Below are 18,681 nucleotides of genomic sequence, written 5' to 3'. Positions count from 1 at the left end.
TTATTTGGGCCACGCCCAAATAACAAGCGATTTTAGTTTAAACATTGAGTATAAGGAACTGCGATAAGATATTACTTAAAATCGTTGTAAGAAATTCAAAACAGATGGCGACGTTTCGACGTTCCCGGACTTCATTGTGAAGTCAAAAGAAAATAGCTTATACACGTTCTGTAAAAATTAATACAAGAAATACAAGGAACCAACAATAGACGATTTAACAGTAAAATATTGAGACATGTTGCGAGTTAAAAGAGGAATATTTTTATTTAATGATAGCCTGTATGCAGACGCCCAATCCCCTCAAAAAAAAAAATCGGGGAGGAAGATCGATGTCTATCTTTTTTTAGGGGAAGCGGCCGTCTGTTCACAGGCCAATTTTATGACCGTTGTCTAGCTACTTTGTTTGTTTTGAATTGGTAGTTTTATCCCTACATGCTAGTACTTTATTTACTGTTTTTGGACCACACTTTCACACGATAGATTAAGTATTCCATCTGATACATTATGTTTGGATTAACTTTATGAAAAAGATATGGGTATTCTGAGCAGTATTCAGCGCCCTCTTTATAGAATTTCGGGTACCATCCTGGTAACTTATATCTGAGGGGCATCAGATGAGACTCAAGTGGTAATACCATAAACGTTTCTTTGCCGCTGGAATCTGTGGTTCTAACGGGCGCGACACCCTGTGCCTTGAGGCATTTTCCGACTGCTACGTCCTCAAAAGGGTAGTGTTGTGGGCAGCTTGGTTCACCCAGTGCTTTTTTAAACCTTCGCAGTGTTTCACGACTAAAAACGTATCCTCCACCGCTGTTGTAAATACCATCATGAGTAAAAATTCTGCCAAGGTAATGAGGTTCCGAGGTATTCAATTTGGATAGATAAGAACGAAGATTTTCAATGATGGCGTAAGTGTCGTCGTCTGCTTTAAAAAACCAATCAGCATCGTTGAGATGGTGGTTATAAATGTACTCCAATGATGCTCTAGCTTTGTCATACAACTTTGCACGCCCCTCCATAACATTAAGCCCGATGGCGGGGAAATTGGGATCCTCTTTCGAGCTGAAAAACAGAAGGGTGTCGCAGCGTTTTCCCCACGTATCCTTCACTGATTTTGCTCGTTCACGTATGTTGTTTGGAGTTGTCATTATCCAGCATAAGATTCGTGTCGCGTTAACTTCAGGGGCCAAATAGCCTCTCTCCTCTCGTTGAATGCTGTATCTTTTTGGTTCGGGAGGACGATAATACGCGTTAGTCTTATACTTGCTAACATTTCTCTGAGCAGCTATTTTTTCGGTGTACCCAGTTTCCATAAACTCGTGCATAAACTGCATGTAATTATAGTGTTCAAACATGAACATGGTTAAAACTCCCAGTACCATTCCCCAAGCAAAAGTGGAGAGCTTTGAGGTTGAAGACAGGTTCATGATGTCCTTTCGGTAATTTATTGGAAGTGATCTCTCCTAAAATGTCTTCCGTTAGGTTTGAAAAAACCTACAAAGAAACGAAAAGGATTAATAGACATTTATAGTTCTAGAATTGTGTTTCTTTGCGGTGAAACTGAAGGCATAATGCATGTTAAGTTTAGTTAGCACTAACAAGACCCCCATAATAGGGCTCATTGGGCTGCCGATTGCACGATGCTCTCGGATAATATTTTGGGAAGTATATTTCTGTCGGACATTGCATTTAAGGCCCTTCTAACTATCGAGTAACTAATTGTTTTTTATTTGACTGGGTGATATACGAATAGCATATTCCTTTCTTGAAAGGAAAGACTTTTCACATACAGGGATGGGGACCGTGGGAGGTCATTGTTTCTGCAGCTAACTATATCTCATATTTCTCAAGCTAACTACATCATCGAATACTCTATTTAATAATATATTTTTAATATAGGGCCAATAACTCCACGCAATAATTTTGTGTCCGTTCCAAATCGACCTCCAAGTCTGTCCCCCAGACGACCTGAAACGACCCTCTGGGAGATCCGTCCGCCATTTTCAAAACAAACTATTGGCAAATGGCGTGATAGCTCTAGCTCCGTGTTTTATATAGAGCATATTACACGGTGGCGCGAAGATATGAATTTTATTTTCGAGTAGCAAAACAATATTTCACGAACGAGCGCAGCAAGTGAGTAAAATATTCTTTTTGCCACGAGAAAAGACCAGAAAAGACATTGTTTACAATAAGACATTGTTTACAATAATCTTGAAAAATAACACTGAGCTGAATAGGGCTCTACAATGACAAAATATAATCAAAGCTTTGAAAAATGTGTAAGTAAAATTCAAAAGACGCAAGACGCCTACAAATTTCGAAGGGAAATTACCGAAATTACGTCATCGATAAACTCACGTGTGAGATTATGGAAAATAAACCACTCGGGTCCCGGATGTAGTTTTATGAATTTTACGAGTGGTATATTTTCCAGTAAAACACTCGTGTCTATATAATAAATTCTCATAAAGCACGCTCTTTCAAATAACCAATCAGTGCATGTTATATCTGAAATTTACTATCAAAATATTTAGAAAATGAAGACCCGATGAGCCTGAATGAGCATATGAATCACTTCTACATAATTTTGTATTGAAAAAAAAAACCCTGTAATTTGGGTCTTTTTTACATGTAACATCCATACAATCTTAGGATCTAGCACATGGTTGTAATTTTTTCAAGCTAGTGGTCCAGGTGTAAGGTCATGTCTGAATTTTTCTGGTTTTTCTAGTTTGCGAAATATAGATATAGAAATTCAAATTCATTTTCTTTGAAAATGGTTTAGAAGCCGACAGCCAGCTTTTTTAGCCGGTCTGCATCTACAGTAAAATCAACCAGCCACTCCATGTTTTAAAATGAGTAAAACATAACAAATTTATGAGGATTTGTGGGATACATGACTGGTTACTTTCCTGAGAGACCATCTACATAAAACCTTAATAACAACCCTGTGGCAGACAGCCGATAAGTAAAAGTACAATGGCATCACTCAGATTAATATAACGTTTATCCCCGGATGCAATAGTGTAGCTCCCGCCCTTGTGTTTTTTGTTAATCATAAATGCAATATTCCCCGGCCGGGAATCTCGGCTGTGGAACGACTTTGGAACGGCTTTGATTCAGAAGCCGAACTTTTCATTTGCCTAAATTATAATAACGTATTTCGCAAGAAGTTTGACCATAGTGAACATTTTTCTCCTCTCTTATTTAGTTTCGCTGGAATTAAGATTGACGTCTGAATCAATTCAGTCGGTCTAATTAGTTTGGGTCGGTCTTAAGTCGAACTAGGTTAGGCTCATGAAAAGTTAGGCGTCTGAACCAGACCTAAGCGATCGATTATGAGATCAATGAAAGAGTAAATCATGCAATTGTTATCTGGAGGTAAAATGAGAAAAATCAAATTTTTCTAATCTAATATTATATGAAATCTTTTAGGAATCCAAAGTATATTAAAAGATACGAAGATGTTTTTGACTTTCAAACAGCATTGAATACATCTACACATTTCTAAATACCCGTCAGAAAAAGGATGGATACAGATTTGTTGCTGATAACAGTGGAGAGGTCACTCATTTCAATTGGTATAATGCTCGAATGTCAACCAGTTTTAAAGTGAATAGGACAGCTGATGGCAGCAATATTGCCGCAAATGACCACAGTGGTATTGTAAATGGATCTTACTCATTTTTGAAAAATTTTGATGTAAAACTGAATAGTAAAAAGGTGTACTATTGCAATGAAGCCAATCATGCTTTTAAAATAAAAAATCTGCTCCAGTATAGTCCAGTTTATGCTGAAAGCACAGCAACCAATGAATTTTCCTATCTCGATACTAATAGGAACGCAGAAGAACGGGCTGCAAAAACCAACTAAAACTAACTGAATTACAATAAAGGGTTTTAATTCCCTTCGTAAAGCACTTTTTGGTATCAGGGGCACCCAACGTCAATTTTTGGAAAATATCTGTTCGGAAAGCGATTTGAAATCTAGAATTTTGGGAACATTTGTTGTAAATTTTTTGCTTGCCTGCCTCTCCTAGGATTTTCGAACATCTAAAAAATAGTATAATTGCCCATTTTTAACGGATTTTTACCCTAAAAAGGCCACCTTGAATTTTCGGGAGGCTTTTTCCTGGCTGAAATTTTCGAAAAGGTAAGTTTCGATTTCTATAATCTTCAGATCACTAGACTTTCAGCTAGGAAATCCGCACAGATTAAAAATTTTTAAGGGATAAGAAATATGCCCATATCTACCGTTTAAATACTAAAATATGTTTAACAATGCTATGTTTAAGTGGTTTTGAACTATATTCTCGTTGGGTGTCCCTGATACCTTTGAACCGATATTCATGTTTTGTGAAATATTAGAAAATGAGCTATTACCTAGTAAAAGGGTTGAATTGAATTTGGAAATTCACTTTGATGGCAATATAATTTGGTAAGATGCAGTTAAATGTAGAGTGATTATCACTAGAAATTGCAATTGTTTGTTCCGCGGATAACTTGTAACCGTGAAGGACAGTCGTTATATATGAGTCATAAAATCACAGATTATTAAATGGACTTACTCGAGAGAAGATATTAAAAGATCAAATTCCAGTCAAGAGAGATCTGAAAATTTCAAAATAGAGTGATTTTACTTAACCCGTGAAATAGGTAGTAGAGTACTACGCATGCCATTATTATGCACTAATTCCATTGTTTTCGTTTGTTTACTAGTAGCTATGTTGCAGTAGTTGTTACTATCTGTTTCACTGGTCAAGTAAAATCACTCTATCAAGCGGTGCAAATAGCCCGATTCATGTTTTCTATTCATAATCAATGATGCAAATATCGATTCACAAACAAAAAAATCCATTTCTTTATAACAAACTGATCCAAGAACTGTAAGCAATTGCTGTACTGTCGCACTTTGTAATACCTGTCGCACTTTGTAATAAAATTGTCACACTTTGTAATACCTGTCGCACTTTGTTACAACAGTTGTCGCACTTTGTAATAAAAAAGCTGTCGCACTTTGTAATAACAGACCATCGCACTTTATAGTAAAAAAAGCTGTCGCACTTTGCAATAACACTTGTCGCACTTTCTAATAAACTTGAAATAGATGGTAAAAACTTGCAAGAGCTGAGGTGACAGGCCGCACATCTTCACCGGCGTGAAACCTTTGAAAACCTTTTACATATTGCTCCATTGAGGAGAACTCTTTCAGGGATCTTACAGTTTAAAATTTGAACCATGATATAGCTTATATATAGCGGACTAAGATACGGCACGGTACAGTTTATGTTCAGCAAGGGAAAATTGTGTAAGTTGAGCAGAACCTTTTAAATGTACAACAGACAATTTGTTCAGTTCGCGCGTATTCCTGTTGAATTTGTGGCCCGTTTATGAGATTTGTCTACTCAAAAATACGTGAGAAAATGCAAGGGGTGACAGACCGCACATCTATACCGGCGTGAAACCTTGTGTAAACCTTTTATAGCGGAGCTCCACGTGCGCGCTTCGCGCGCGCGTGGGCGGAGCCCCATTGCTAAGTAAATCTACCCATCCCAGAAAATTTGGTAATCACGTGACCGTACACCGACCGACCGCAGTCCGTCCGCACCACAGGAAAACCAATGTTTACTCTCACACTTTTAGCTAGTTTGGGAGCCCAAGAGAAAACTAATTGCACAGGCTGCACATCAATGTTGTGATCAATTGACAGCTATCAAAACAGAGCATCCGCTGACCAGTATCACCTGACCGTAGCGCGGGCTCAAGTGTCAACCCATCGAGGTCGAGTACTTTTTAAGTTATCCGCTGACAAATTACCAGTTTCAAATGATCGCAGGCTCAAGTTTATTTTTCCAAGGATTCATATCAAATATGTTGTGTTTATGTCACTATGGCCCCGCACTATTAGGATTTTGATTTCAAACTGACCTCGGAAGCGACAATTCATCCAGTTTTTTTAAAAGTACAGGCGGGGAAGACCTTATATATCTTACCATGGTCACGCGTTGGTCACGCTCTACGTCCAATTTTTATACTCTGATTGGTCAAAATTTGACAGGTGAGTTCATGCGGAAAATATGCAAAATCTAGTTTACTTTGACAGGTGAAGCTGACAGAGTTTTGTGTCAACTGGTGATGTTTTTAACTGTCTTTTTCCTCTGGATGTACAAAATGAAATACAGCTGCTATCAAGAGCCTTCTGTTATCCATGGCTGGTTTGTTTACTGGGTTTTGGTTGAGAAATGCGTCGCTTGTCAAAATTCGGTAATTCGATTTCGGATGGCATCGTTTTCGTTTTTCACCTTGCTTAATGCGTAATAGGGTTTAAAAGTCTCACGCAACTGTGGCCTCCCTTGATAGCTATCAGGAACTGAATCTCGAATGGTAAGCCTAAGTAATTATTGTATTTGATGTTTTCATGAAGTCTTGCACAGTTCACGCTGACAGTTTATGCGGCAAGTTTATGCACGTTTGTAGGATTTGAGTCAATGATCTGACCTAGTATCAGGTTTGATATAAGCTTACAGAACTTTAAAAAGCCTTCAGATATATTTGCTCACCACAAATAGAAAGAAAACGTTCCGAAGAATATTTAGTTATAAATTTGGTTGTAGAAAGAAAACTTTGAGCGATTTTCTTGCTTCGAGGAGTTCACCTTCGAAAACAGTAAACACCGCGCCGGGAAGCCGGCTAAAACATAAACTTAAGCTTTACACTTAAAGAGATTTTTAGAGACACTTTGATACTTGTCTTCGTGAATGAAAATTGTTGTCTCTGTAAATGTTTCACGGAATTATATCTCTTTTTTTTATTGTTAGTAGTCTCTCTTGCAATTTTAATCGCTTGTCCGTGCCGTTTGTTTTCATCGTTCATGACCATCGCTTGCAGGAGTACTAAAAAATGTCGCGCGTATCAAACGCTTTATAAGATTACACATCGTTATAACTGAAACCATTAAATAACAAAACAAATAATAATAAATTCGCTATTATGTTGACGCGTAACTCTGTTAAAGTTCATTCAAACACTCGACCTTTTATATCACTGACAGCTCGCACTATAGAAACGAGAACCAGCTGGCCGTATGAGTGATTTTGGAAATTTTCTGAAATTTTTGAACGGTTTGGCTCGTCCTGAATATTGACTGAGTGCAATTTGTCTTGAAAAATTGTGAAATACCGCTTTCTGTCCGAGCTCTGTATGATAAGTAGTACTGTTTCACCTCAAATGTGGTATATAAAAATTATAAAAGGTTGGTTTAAACACCCCCAGATTTGTTGGCAAGAATTTGTAAAGTAAACCTGTCGAACGCAAAAAAATTTGGCGTGATTTGTTTTCCAAGAATTTGTTTTCGAGGCCTAATCTACTGTGATCTTGAATGTGATCGAAGATGTTTGCCATGTTTTGGGTGTACATATAAGGTTATCAATTCGATGTAAGATGTTTCACTCTAAAATAACTTAGCCTTTCCCTCAAAAGTCACATGAATGTGCCCTTAAGTTAAATGATTTGTGGATTAAAAGTTTATTGTTTGATTTAAATTATAAATTTATTAAAATTGGAGCTTCGCTTTTAGCCCCATCCTCGGAAACCCAGGGGCAGTCAGTCAGTTTTCAAGCACAGGCGGAAGAGCCCCTGGGTACCGACTCTCACCGGACCATTTCCAAACGGTCAAGTGAATGCTGGCTCCTGATTGGGCACAAAAAATGCTTTGTATTATTGTGCCCAAACGGGAAACAGCATCTCCTGAGTTCTTTTCGTGAGTTCGTACACGACGCGACAGCTATTGACTCGATCACGGCTTGTCTGGCTCATGCACCAAACAAATGCACGCAGTCAGGAAACTTTCAGTTTGATATAAACACTTTATTTCAAAATACTGGTCGGTTGTCTTTACACTAGGCTGTTAAGTAAGACTTAAGAGCCGCTAAGTTTTAATTAACCAAAAATTCGTGTGTGAAGGCCTAAGTAAAATCTCAAGTAACTTTGCTTTGCATCTCATTAAAGTTGGAAAGTTGAAACGATTCAAGAAAGTTTCAAGCGACTTGAAAACCATCCTTATGACCTACTTAGCTGACTTGCGGTTTTGCGGTTTCTTGAGCTTTGAGAAAGGCGAGACATGTCAATCAATCTTAATTTTGTTGCGTGGGAAAATAACCTGAAGTAAAAAAGAATCGGTTGTGTGTGAAGCTTTATTTTACTTGAAGTAATTAAAATTTACTTATCTTGAAATATTTCTTAGCTTATTTAGGCTCTAGTGTAAAGACTACCACTGTCTACCCGAAAACTAAAGATGCTTTTCCAAAAATACAAGCTTGAGCTTACAACAGGTATTCACACTTGCATCGATCATGCCTTCGTAAATCTTAAAGAGTTTAAGATTCCACGACAGCTGACAGCCACGAAAACGTCGCATGAAAAGTGAATTCACATTTTTCCAGTCTCTATCGTGATTATCCCAACTCGCTTACTTTGTCAAATGCAAAACTCTTCTGGAGCTGATTTTCTATCAACCATATCCAAGTTCATAAAGAGAAAGAAAATTTTGTCATTGTTTGTTTACCTCCTTCACAAAACCTGAAATTAGGCATCTTCACGTGGTAGTCGTGCAGTGACGGCAAAGAAATCTGCAAAATGCGTGATGCACGTGCAAAGTTGTTGTTTTGCCTTGTCAAGCTATTGCTTTTTTATTATCTCTTCGCCGCCGCATCTTAAACTTCCTATTATCTGAATATTTACGATACATTGTGATCCGTCAGAAACAGAATTTTCTCTGTGCAAAATGAATTGTTCCTGCTGATAGCATCCGAAACGTTTTTCGACTCATCGGTAGGTCCTTCGTTTCTGGTTAGGAAAGTAGAAAATGGAAGTTTCCCTGGTACGCACAAGCTTGGTGAACGAACCGGGCAACTGTGGCGACATAATACCCATCGTGTACGAACTCACGAAAAGAACTCACGAGAAACTGTTCGCCGATTGGGCACAATAATACAAAGCATTTGTTGTGCCCAATCAGGAGCCAGCATTCACTTGACCGTTTGGAAATGGTCCGGTGAGAGTCGGTACCCAGGGGCTCTTCCGCCTGTGCTTGAAAACTTTCGTCGCGCCTTTTCTCCCGGCCCGACTGACTGCCCCTGGGTCTCCGAGGATGTTTTAGCCCTGGCTAAATCTATATATTATTTTAGCTCTAACGAGCATGTCCTTTAGGGATTTTCCTTTCTTGTAGGAAATGATAGGTGGTTCTTTGAAAATTTGGCGAAGTAACGGTTGGTTTTGTATAAGATCCAGTTTTTTATTAAAACTTCTTTTAAAGTAGACACTGAGGGCTGGTACTGTGTCACGAAAGGCAATATTTCTTTTTCCTCTTTGTTGTTGTGTTTCAGGAGTGCAGACTCCCACTCTGTGAACTTTATATCTGATAGAAGGTTTTCTATTAGTTTGTGGGTAGCCTCTTTCAATCAACCGTTTTTTGAAATTTGAAATATTTTCCTCAAACGTAGTCTTTGAGGAGTTTGTTCGTAGGATTCTCAAGGCTTCTCCTTTGACAAATCCTTTTTTAAGACTCGGCGGGTGACAAGAGGTGAAATGTGTGTACTGAAAGGTTTCCGTTTTTTTTTAAATGTGTCTTTACATCAAGGATAGATTTTTCCTTGAATCTTGTGCCTTTGTATACGACCGTGTCTAAAAACACAGCCTCAGTGTCAGATATTTCGGCCGTGAATTTGATAGTTGGGGGATGTAAGTTCGCTTGGTCGATGAAGGCTTCGATGTCTGGTTTACTGATGTCCCATAGGGAAAAGATATCGTCAATGTAGCGTTTCCAAACTGTAGGCTTAAAAACGGTTCTGCTTAGAATTGTTGTTTCAATATGTGCCATAAAAGTATTGGCAAAAGAAACTGCTGTCTTTGTACCCATTGCAGTGCCATGGGTTTGTAGGTAGTGTTTTCCACTGAACTGGAAAGAATTTTCTTTGAGGATTAGTCTAAGCATTTCCCGCAGGTAATGTGTAGGAATAGGAGGGTTTTCTTTGTAGACGTTCACTTCATATGCTTTAATTGCAGACAATTTCAATGCCCTCGTTTTGTGGTATATTTGCGTAAAGACTACTATTACGGGTTGTTCTCTGAGTTTGTGATTTTCATTTGGTTTTATGAAATACAGTTTAGCTTATTCATGGTAATAAATACAAATCAAGTAATATCTCTGTTTATGTCTCAAGTAATACCTCGCAGGTAACGAAATTATAGGTTTTCTAGTTGCCTGTGCTAGTAGTAAAACTTTAAAAATATTTTGCTTATACGATCACGTTTCGCCTGAGGGACACCTTTAAATACTTTTACTAACAATTAATTAAATGAAATTCCAATACGAGCTCCCATTTTAAATGACTCTCCCTGTCATAGGCGTAGACACTTTCTCTCTATCGAGGTCGTCCGCATATAAAGAGTTGTACTTCCCTGGAAAGATCTTGATGCCAGAAGTTGATGTGAACACTTATTATTATTATTGTCGTTGTTGTTGTTGTCGATGATGACGCTTATTACTGGGTTTACTTGTCCTCCGACCATCTATTTCAAGTTTATTACAAAGTGCGACAAGTGTTATTACAAAGTGCGACAGCTTTTTTTTATTACAAAGTGCGATGGTCTGTTATTACAAAGTGCGACAGCTTTTTTATTACAAAGTGCGACAAGTGTGATTACAAAGTGCGACAGGTATTACAAAGTGTGACAATTTTATTGCAAAGTGCGACAGGTATTACAAAGTGCGACAGTACAATTGCCATTCAGAAGTAAGTGAGGGAAACGAAAACCATGAAATACATTATATACCATCTACTGATATGACAAGAGTATTCAGAGATGTTCTGAAATATGTCCATAAAAATAATGAATACAGTGAAGGATCATTACTCAACAGAAGTATTACAACAACAACAACAACAACAACAACAACTCACTTTGTTAAGAAACAGATATTTACAATTTCAATAGCACCTACCCACAAATAGTTAAAGTTGAGGCGGGTGGGTATGATTAACTTAGGCTTATTACAACTAGGGCTTTTTGCGCTATACATTTTTACTTGCAAGGATTTCAAATTAGCAGCAGTTAAAGATTACAATAAATAGTAAATTAAAAATAATGATAGCAGCAACGAAAAATTACAAATAAAAATAGCAAAACAAAATTACTACACAGAGAAAAGAGTGAAAGAAAGAGATTTCACTTCGATTTAAGATCATCATTCTCTTTCCTTAGTGTTTTCACTGACATGTGGAACTTAATAGGGTTAGCTGCGCACCAAAACGGATGTAATTCTGGAGCAAATTTTAGCGCGTTCGACCTCCTCGAACTCGCGTTGTGGTATTTTTATCTAACAAAACAAAAAACGGACATAAAGGACGGCACCACGAAATTAACATTTAAATATTAGCTATCTGGAACAGCATAGTCGAACTGATTCAAAAGGGTGGAAAAATACTGTTCAGATCATAATTTCAATCCATTTATTTAATTAAATATGTTTTGTAATTATGAAAAGTTCTATAACTTATTATTCTTTTTTTTTTATTATTGACAACAAATTAACAACATTAATACACAGCAGAAAGTAAAACAATAAATAAGTAAATAAATGTGTCAGTAAGTAACAAAACAAATTACAATAAAAACAAAACGTACTGGAAAAGAAAAACTGTCAGTTTCCACATATATTTATTATTGTTTGCCACAATTTTCAGTGCGATATTGTTCAAAAAGCTTACGTTAAAATTCCTCTAAATTAGGTTTCGTTACATTGTTCTTGCAAGTATACAAGTATTTCTTTTGCAGTAAAACCAATAGACAAAGTTTGCGCTGAGTTGAGATTGGCATTTGCATTGGAAGGGAATCATCGAACGTTTTAAATAAAATTTGCTTGTTCGAAAGTTGTACGTTCTGTTTATGATATTCATTAAACCACCTTAAAGTTTTGGAAAAGAATTCCTTTGACTCTTGATAATATCTGAATCTGGATTAAGGCAGAAAGGACATTTATCATCCGAAGCTAATTTATATTTCAGTAGTTCTTTCTTTGTAGTGATTATTCTGTTCTATAACTTATATTATACACGAGTAATGACAAATTATTAGCAGATGGTCAGATGATAAAACTAGCAAAAGCTTATAAAAATAATTGACCGATAACTATCAGATTGAATACATTACGAATTACCAGGATCTAATCAATTGAATGCATATGCAAAGTAGATATTAAATTTTAAATTTTTATGCCAAAGGTAAAATCCCTACTAAAATAGACCACCCCCCACCAAATTTGCATTGCCCCATTCCTTAATTCACCGGAGTCTGTCTCTAAGGTGGCCGTTGTAGAGATGTTCAACTGTACATGTTCACATAAGCCTGCACTTTTTTGCTACAGATATCGGAAAAACCTCTTGATTCAACTTGGCAGTTTGTAAATAATCAACATAACCGTCATCAAAAGTGTCGAGTCCCTGTTTGCCGAATAAATATACAGTTGAAAATACAACCAACCCATGGCCAAACGGTCTTTATAGCGAAAGTGGATTGGACTAAATTAATAGCGTGTGACCATGACTTTTGAAATGTGAATTATCTATGTATTATTAAATTTGCCTGTCACGCACCGGTTTTATCTCTTTCGAAGTTTAGTTTCAATTTTAAAACCATTTCAGCTGCTGAGGCTGGAATTTCCACTACAAGCACTGAATTAAGTCCTCGTTCCTGCAGTTCTGCAATGCTCTTGACCTTAAAATCGCTCTTATTCTTCTACTTAAACATTTTTGAACCTTAAACTATCCGAGTTTCAAACAGCGAAAGGGAAATAAAATATATAAACTAAGGGTACCTTCCCGCAAGTGCCAAAAAGGCGAACTCGTTTGTCTTTTGTGGCCGAATGTGCCTATCCAGATCTACGAGATTTGTTAAATAATTTTAGAGGTTTACAATGGATTCCGCTATAGAAAAGGATGGCACTCAACTTTAGAAAAAAAAAACTTGCTAGATCTAGGCTTTCAATTCTATTAAAAAATGACAACATGGCTTGAAGCTTTTTTGAAATTGGAGCAAGTTAGCACATTTTTTATGGAAATTCAAAACTATAAACGTTAGAAAGTAAAATATAGTTCAACTGAGGCCGTTGACTGCTAAAATTAAACATCAAAATTAAATTTCCAGCTTTCGCCGATTAACAGCATCATCCGGGATAAGAAAATATTCCGCATGGCAATATCCATATGAAAAAATTGGTGTAAGCAGAATGTGTAAAAAGCGCAAGAATGGGGCAGAATGTATCAGTGGTATAAAAATTTAAACTTGAATTAAATACAAAGATCTAATGAGCGAGTGGCAGAGGACAAGAGTCTCTCGAAAGGCAAAATGATTGATAATGATGGTCTTTAAGGGCCTGTTTACAAGGACGTGGGGGACCGCAGGTAGGTGAGGTAACCCGCTTAGGTGGGGTTACCCGCCTGTCCATATAATCTCTCTTTTAATTTGATCACGTTTACATGATAGGTGGGGTGACCCGCCACATGTTACCTCACCTACCTGGGGTACCCCACCTCCATGTAAACAGGCCCTAAAACATAAGGTCCGCAAATTCGTTGGATTCCTCATGGAAGTTTAGGGCTGCGTTCAATGTAAATCGAGCTGCAAAAGGACACGCTGGTTGACAAAAATAACTTCTAAAAAAAACAAAAGGTCCTCAAATGCGTTGTATTCCTCACCGCAGGCAGCGCAGAGAACAGATGTCCGCACTCTCGGGGTTTGTTACAACAAAGGTCATCAATAGTCACGTGAAACTACGCGTGAAATCTGACGCTCAGAAGGTGAATTAGAATAATGAATAATTAACTTATAAATTCAGTTTGTTGCTTTCCGCTTCGCATATTACATTTTGCTTTACTAGTTTTCGTTTGTTTGTTTGTTTCTTAATACTTAATAATATGAAGTCTAGCGTACATAAGTTGCACAAATCTTATGTTAATGTATATCTTCTGTATTTCCAAAATGAATATCTATATAAGAAAGGTTTAGGCCTATGACGGTGCAAAACCCTTTGTTTTCTGTTTCTCAAGTGACTGAATAACCTTATGAAACGTTTCTGTTGATCCATGACGGAATGCTATTATTTGTGTACAAAAAGATATGAGATACAAGTAACGTTTTGAAAACAAGACTGAGGTCTCGGGCCTTGTGCGGTTTACACTTTCTTTTTCTCTCAATTCGTTTTGGGGAAATCTTGAATTCAATAGAAAATGCTCCGACCTTGAATGAAAAACATTCATGGGCACCCAACGTCAATTTTCGGAAAATATCTGTTCGGAAGACGATTTGAGATCTAGAATTTTCGGAACATTTGTTGTCAAATTTCTTGCTTGCCTGCCTCTCCTAGGATTTTCGAACACCTAAAAAATGGTATAATTGCCCGTTTTTAACGGATTTTTACCCTAAAAAGGTCACCTAGAATTTTCGGGAGCCTTTTTTCTGGCTGAAATTTTCGAAAAGGTTAGCCCGCGAGCAAGCCCTCATGTTTGGGCGAGTGAAACAGGTCTCGCAAGAACGCGCGAGCGAGCGGCGAAGCTGCGAGCAAGCTCTCCTGTTTGGGTGCAAATAGGAGAGCTTGCTCTCAGGCTACGAAAAGGTAACTTCTGATCCCTATAATTTTCGGATCACTAGACTTTCAGCTAGGAAATCCGAACAGATGAAAAATTTTAAGGGGATGAAAATTTGCCTATATCTACTGATTAAATACTAAAATACGTTTAACAATGCTATGTTTAAGTGGTTTTGAACTATATTCTCGTGGGGTGCATGAACACTGGACTTAATTACGCTTACTTACATTTCTGTGGCTGCCATCGTGGTACAAACTGTAAATAGAGGAAATAAAACAAATGATAGTTAGGCTGGCTGCATCGAAAGACCTGATAAAAGTGGGCGAGTTAATTGATTGATGCTGAAACCAAATTTGGTCTCTTGCAAAGTCTAGGCAATTTAGCAACTTTTCCGGCTTCAAACAACAAAAAATGTTGATCTAACACTTGCAAAATGTTAATAATGCGTGATAAGTAACTGCTTCAAACTAAACAAAACTGCAAAAATATATACATATATATTCCTTTACCTTTAACAAACTCGCCTCCGCCACCCGTCGCAGTGTGCGTAATCGGATCGAAACCACGTGGTGTGCGCACAACGATTGCGATGCATTGTGGATTCAAAATTTTCAAGATGGCGGCGAAGGTCGAGAAATTTCGCAGGTTTAAGGTGGCTCCGTAATTAATACAAGAACATTTAGCTGTGACAAATTTTCCTTTATAACTTTTTGGTTTTTAATGCGATGGCTGCGAAACTTTGCAAAGAACAAGAGATATCATTTGGCAATAATACGAAATATTCCGATTTCATTGATGGTAAATATTTCTTGAGAAATTCGCTTTTAAAAGGACCCTACTGTTCAAAGAATATCGCGTCTAGTAAAAAAATTTGTTGATATTTTTTACTGAAATTTCTGGTATCGGCTTTAATTGATATAATAGATATGCCAGAGGAATTTCAGAAAAATCGTTGGGGCAGAAGTCCGTAACTAAAATTCGCTCAAAATTCAGCTGTGAAATTGTTTTGGAATTTCAAAAATAAATTACTATCAGGTAGAAGGAGCCACCAGTTTGAATTTTCGAGACAAGTAAATTTAACGTTTGCTAATTGTTCAAACAAAAGCCGATTGCCTATCGTGCTATTCTTAAAAGGTACTTTTTAGTTTTAGAAGCACTATAAATTGCTCCAAACCTTGCTCTGAAGTAGAATGACTTGTTCTTCGACAGTTTTAAAATATCCCTTGGCAGTTTTGGCTCAAACTCCTGTTGCATACATTTTGATGTATTGCAATGCATTTTCAACGACTTTTACCGCTGTTCGCTACTTCCAACTTAGGAAAACGTATTGAGATTGGACGCTACCTCGTATCAGACCTCAGATAGAACTGTCCAGCGCCTTTGTTTATGACTACAAAATGAGCACGAGCGGCAGTTCTGCGAGGAATTCGCACCTTACCCAGGGGGGAAGAAAGACAATGATGCCCATGCCTGTGAACCGAATAACATCACAGTGCAAAATAAAATTATCGCAAAAATACTGCCCGTGAATAAATTTACAACTCTGAAATTTTTGTCACTCTTTCCTTCAATGAATGGGTATTTTTTTTCTTGATTATTATGTTTTGCTCTGCAATACATGTTTATACAGATCGGTTCACAGACATGGGTATCATTTTCATTCGTCCCCCCTGGCCGAGGTGCGAATTCCTCGCAGTGCTGCCGCTCGTGCTCATTTTGTAGTCATAAACAAAGGTGCTGGACAGTTCTATCTGAGCTTCGATACAAGGTAGCTTACAATACCATACCTTTTTCCTGAATTGGAAACAACGTACAGCAGGAAACGCCGTTGAGGATGCATTGCAATACATCAAAATGCATGTAGCTGGAGTTTGAACCAAAACTGCCTAGGGATATTTTAAAAATGTCGAGGAACAAGTCATTCGACGCCAGAGCAAAGTTTGCAGCAATTTATAGTGCTTCTAAAACTGAAGAGTACCTTTTAAAGAATAGCACGATAGGCAATCGGCTTCTGTTTTAACAATTAGCAAACGTTGAATTTACTTGTCCCGAAAATTCAAACTGGTGGCTCCTTCTAACTGATAGTAATTTATTTTTGAAATTCCAAAACAATTTCACGGCTGAATTTTGAGCGAATTTTAGTTACGGACTTCTGCTCCAACGATTTTTCTGAAATTCCTCTGGCATATCTATTATATCAATTAAAGCCGATACCAGAAATTTCAGTAAAAAATATCAGCAAATTTTTTTACTAGACGCGATATTCTTTGAACAGTAGGGTCCTTTTAAAAGCGAATTTCTCAAGAAATATTTACCATCAATGAAATCGGAATATTTCGTATTATTGCCGAATGATATCTGCTGTTTTTTGCAAAGTTTCGCAGCCATCGCGTTAAAATCGAAAAAGTTATGACGGAAAATTTGTCACAGCTTAATCCTCTTGAATTAATTACGGAGCCACCTTGATATCTGCTTTATTTTTCAATAGATACAGTTCTTTCCTTAGATCGTTTTTCTCGATTTCATAAGCTAATATTTGTTTAGATTTTTTCTGTGAAGAAAAACAAATCAATATTCTTCATTTCAATCTAAAACGTGGAGCCTGATGATTCCTCCTGTAAGAGCATGAAATTTGAACCCGGTTTTAAGAAGCTATAATTTCCATTATATTGCCCGTCGAAAGTAGAGGATAGTTGTAAGTGTTTCTACAAACGTTGTTCTACGCTAATTTTTTATCGCTCCCCAACGCGCCCCACGTTTTGTGATACTTTTTCCGAATTGAAACCGGCATGTTTTCATGGGAAAATGTAGCCTCGCGAAGATCAATGTGACATGTTACTGGAAGTGTTACTGTTGTAATCAAAAAATAGCGGGGCAGCGGCGACTGGTTCCTCCAAACAATAGCATTAGGTGAGCATAAAATGTTCGAAATTGGTATATAAATAGGCTGATGAGTACTCCGATGTAGGAATGTCTGTTTTTGGAATAGGACTAAAAAAAGCATAATAAAATTGCAGTCATACATGTGATTCCCTTTAGGCAGGTATAAAATCAGTAGGATAAGAATTACAGGTATTAAATTAAATAATAAGTTTGATTATACAGTTAAGCCCTGTGCATTTTGAAACCAGCCATCCTTTTTGAAAAATGGTTTTTGGGAGTATTGCAAGAATAGTGCAGTGTAGAAGAGTTTCATAACATCCACCAAGCTTGCAGTTTACTTTTATTCAGAGAAATATGCACATCACGCTTGAGAAAAGAAATCATAATCTACTTCCAAGATTGGTGCGTGTTGTTGTGTGGATGTTATGACTTTGTCAGTTTCTTGCCTAGTCCCTGTTTTATTCAGTGGTGATTAGCCTCTGTAGCAGGCATTTAAAAGGAAAGGGAAAGGGGTTTTGGGCACAAGAGAAATGCGAAGAGTGCACGAGGAAGGAGGGAATGATTTCAACATTCACTGGTTGATGTTTATAATGCAGAAAACAATTAGTCTCCTGTATGGCAGGCATTTCCCTTCCTCCTTCCCTCACATTTCTCTTGCACCAAGACCCACTTTCCCTTTTCTTTGAAATGCCTGCCGCACAGGCTAAGTAATGTCATTCAATCTGGATACCCGTTTACACTGTTTAATATATATCAAGCAATTTGCATATTTTGGTGGCTTTAGTTAAAATGTAAAAAGGCTTGATCATTGAATGTACTTTTGATATTGGAAAACCAAGGCTGAAAAAATGGTGACAAGGAAAGGAAACAGAAAAAGTGGAAGAATGGGGCAGTAAAATCATGTGACTAAGAACCTGAATCAACTAAGTAAGCCCAAACAGACTCTTATATAAAGAGTAGTGAGCACAAGTTTAGGCTATTTAGGTTTTTAAATGAGTTCATATTTTCTGAAGAAAAAACGTAGCAAGGAGTATTTGTGTTTCACCTTATTCCTCATATAAAGTCTGCATACCAAATTAGAAGTTATGTGAGAATGGACATAAAAAGAGGAATGTATTTAAATTTAAACATTGGCATTCACATTGCAGTTG

At 37.3% G+C, this 18,681-nt stretch overlaps 1 protein-coding gene across 1 annotated transcript; it reads right to left on the bottom strand.

Annotated features, from left to right (window-relative positions):
• Positions 1 to 246: 246 nt before the first annotated feature.
• On the bottom strand, positions 247 to 15,023 carry LOC140939008 (glycoprotein-N-acetylgalactosamine 3-beta-galactosyltransferase 1-like). The gene is made up of 2 exons (XM_073388562.1): positions 14,875 to 15,023; positions 247 to 1,494 (listed from the first exon to the last, which is right to left on the bottom strand). The coding sequence occupies exon 2, from the start codon at positions 1,425 to 1,427 to the stop codon at positions 444 to 446; it is 984 nt and encodes a 327-aa protein (XP_073244663.1). The 5' UTR covers positions 1,428 to 1,494; positions 14,875 to 15,023; the 3' UTR covers positions 247 to 443.
• Between the last annotated feature and the right edge of the window lie 3,658 nt (positions 15,024 to 18,681).

Source organism: Porites lutea, chromosome 5 (genome assembly GCF_958299795.1).
Source record: "Porites lutea chromosome 5, jaPorLute2.1, whole genome shotgun sequence".
In the NCBI taxonomy this organism is placed as follows: domain Eukaryota; kingdom Metazoa; phylum Cnidaria; class Anthozoa; order Scleractinia; family Poritidae; genus Porites; species Porites lutea.
Note: the sequence above shows the minus strand (reverse complement) of the source record. Positions and strands in the feature narration are given on the sequence as shown.

Coding starts and splice junctions, on each gene's coding strand:
- LOC140939008 (XM_073388562.1), bottom strand. CDS start 1,427: ATGAACCTGTCTTCAACCTCAAAGCTCTCCACTTTTGCTTGGGGAATG.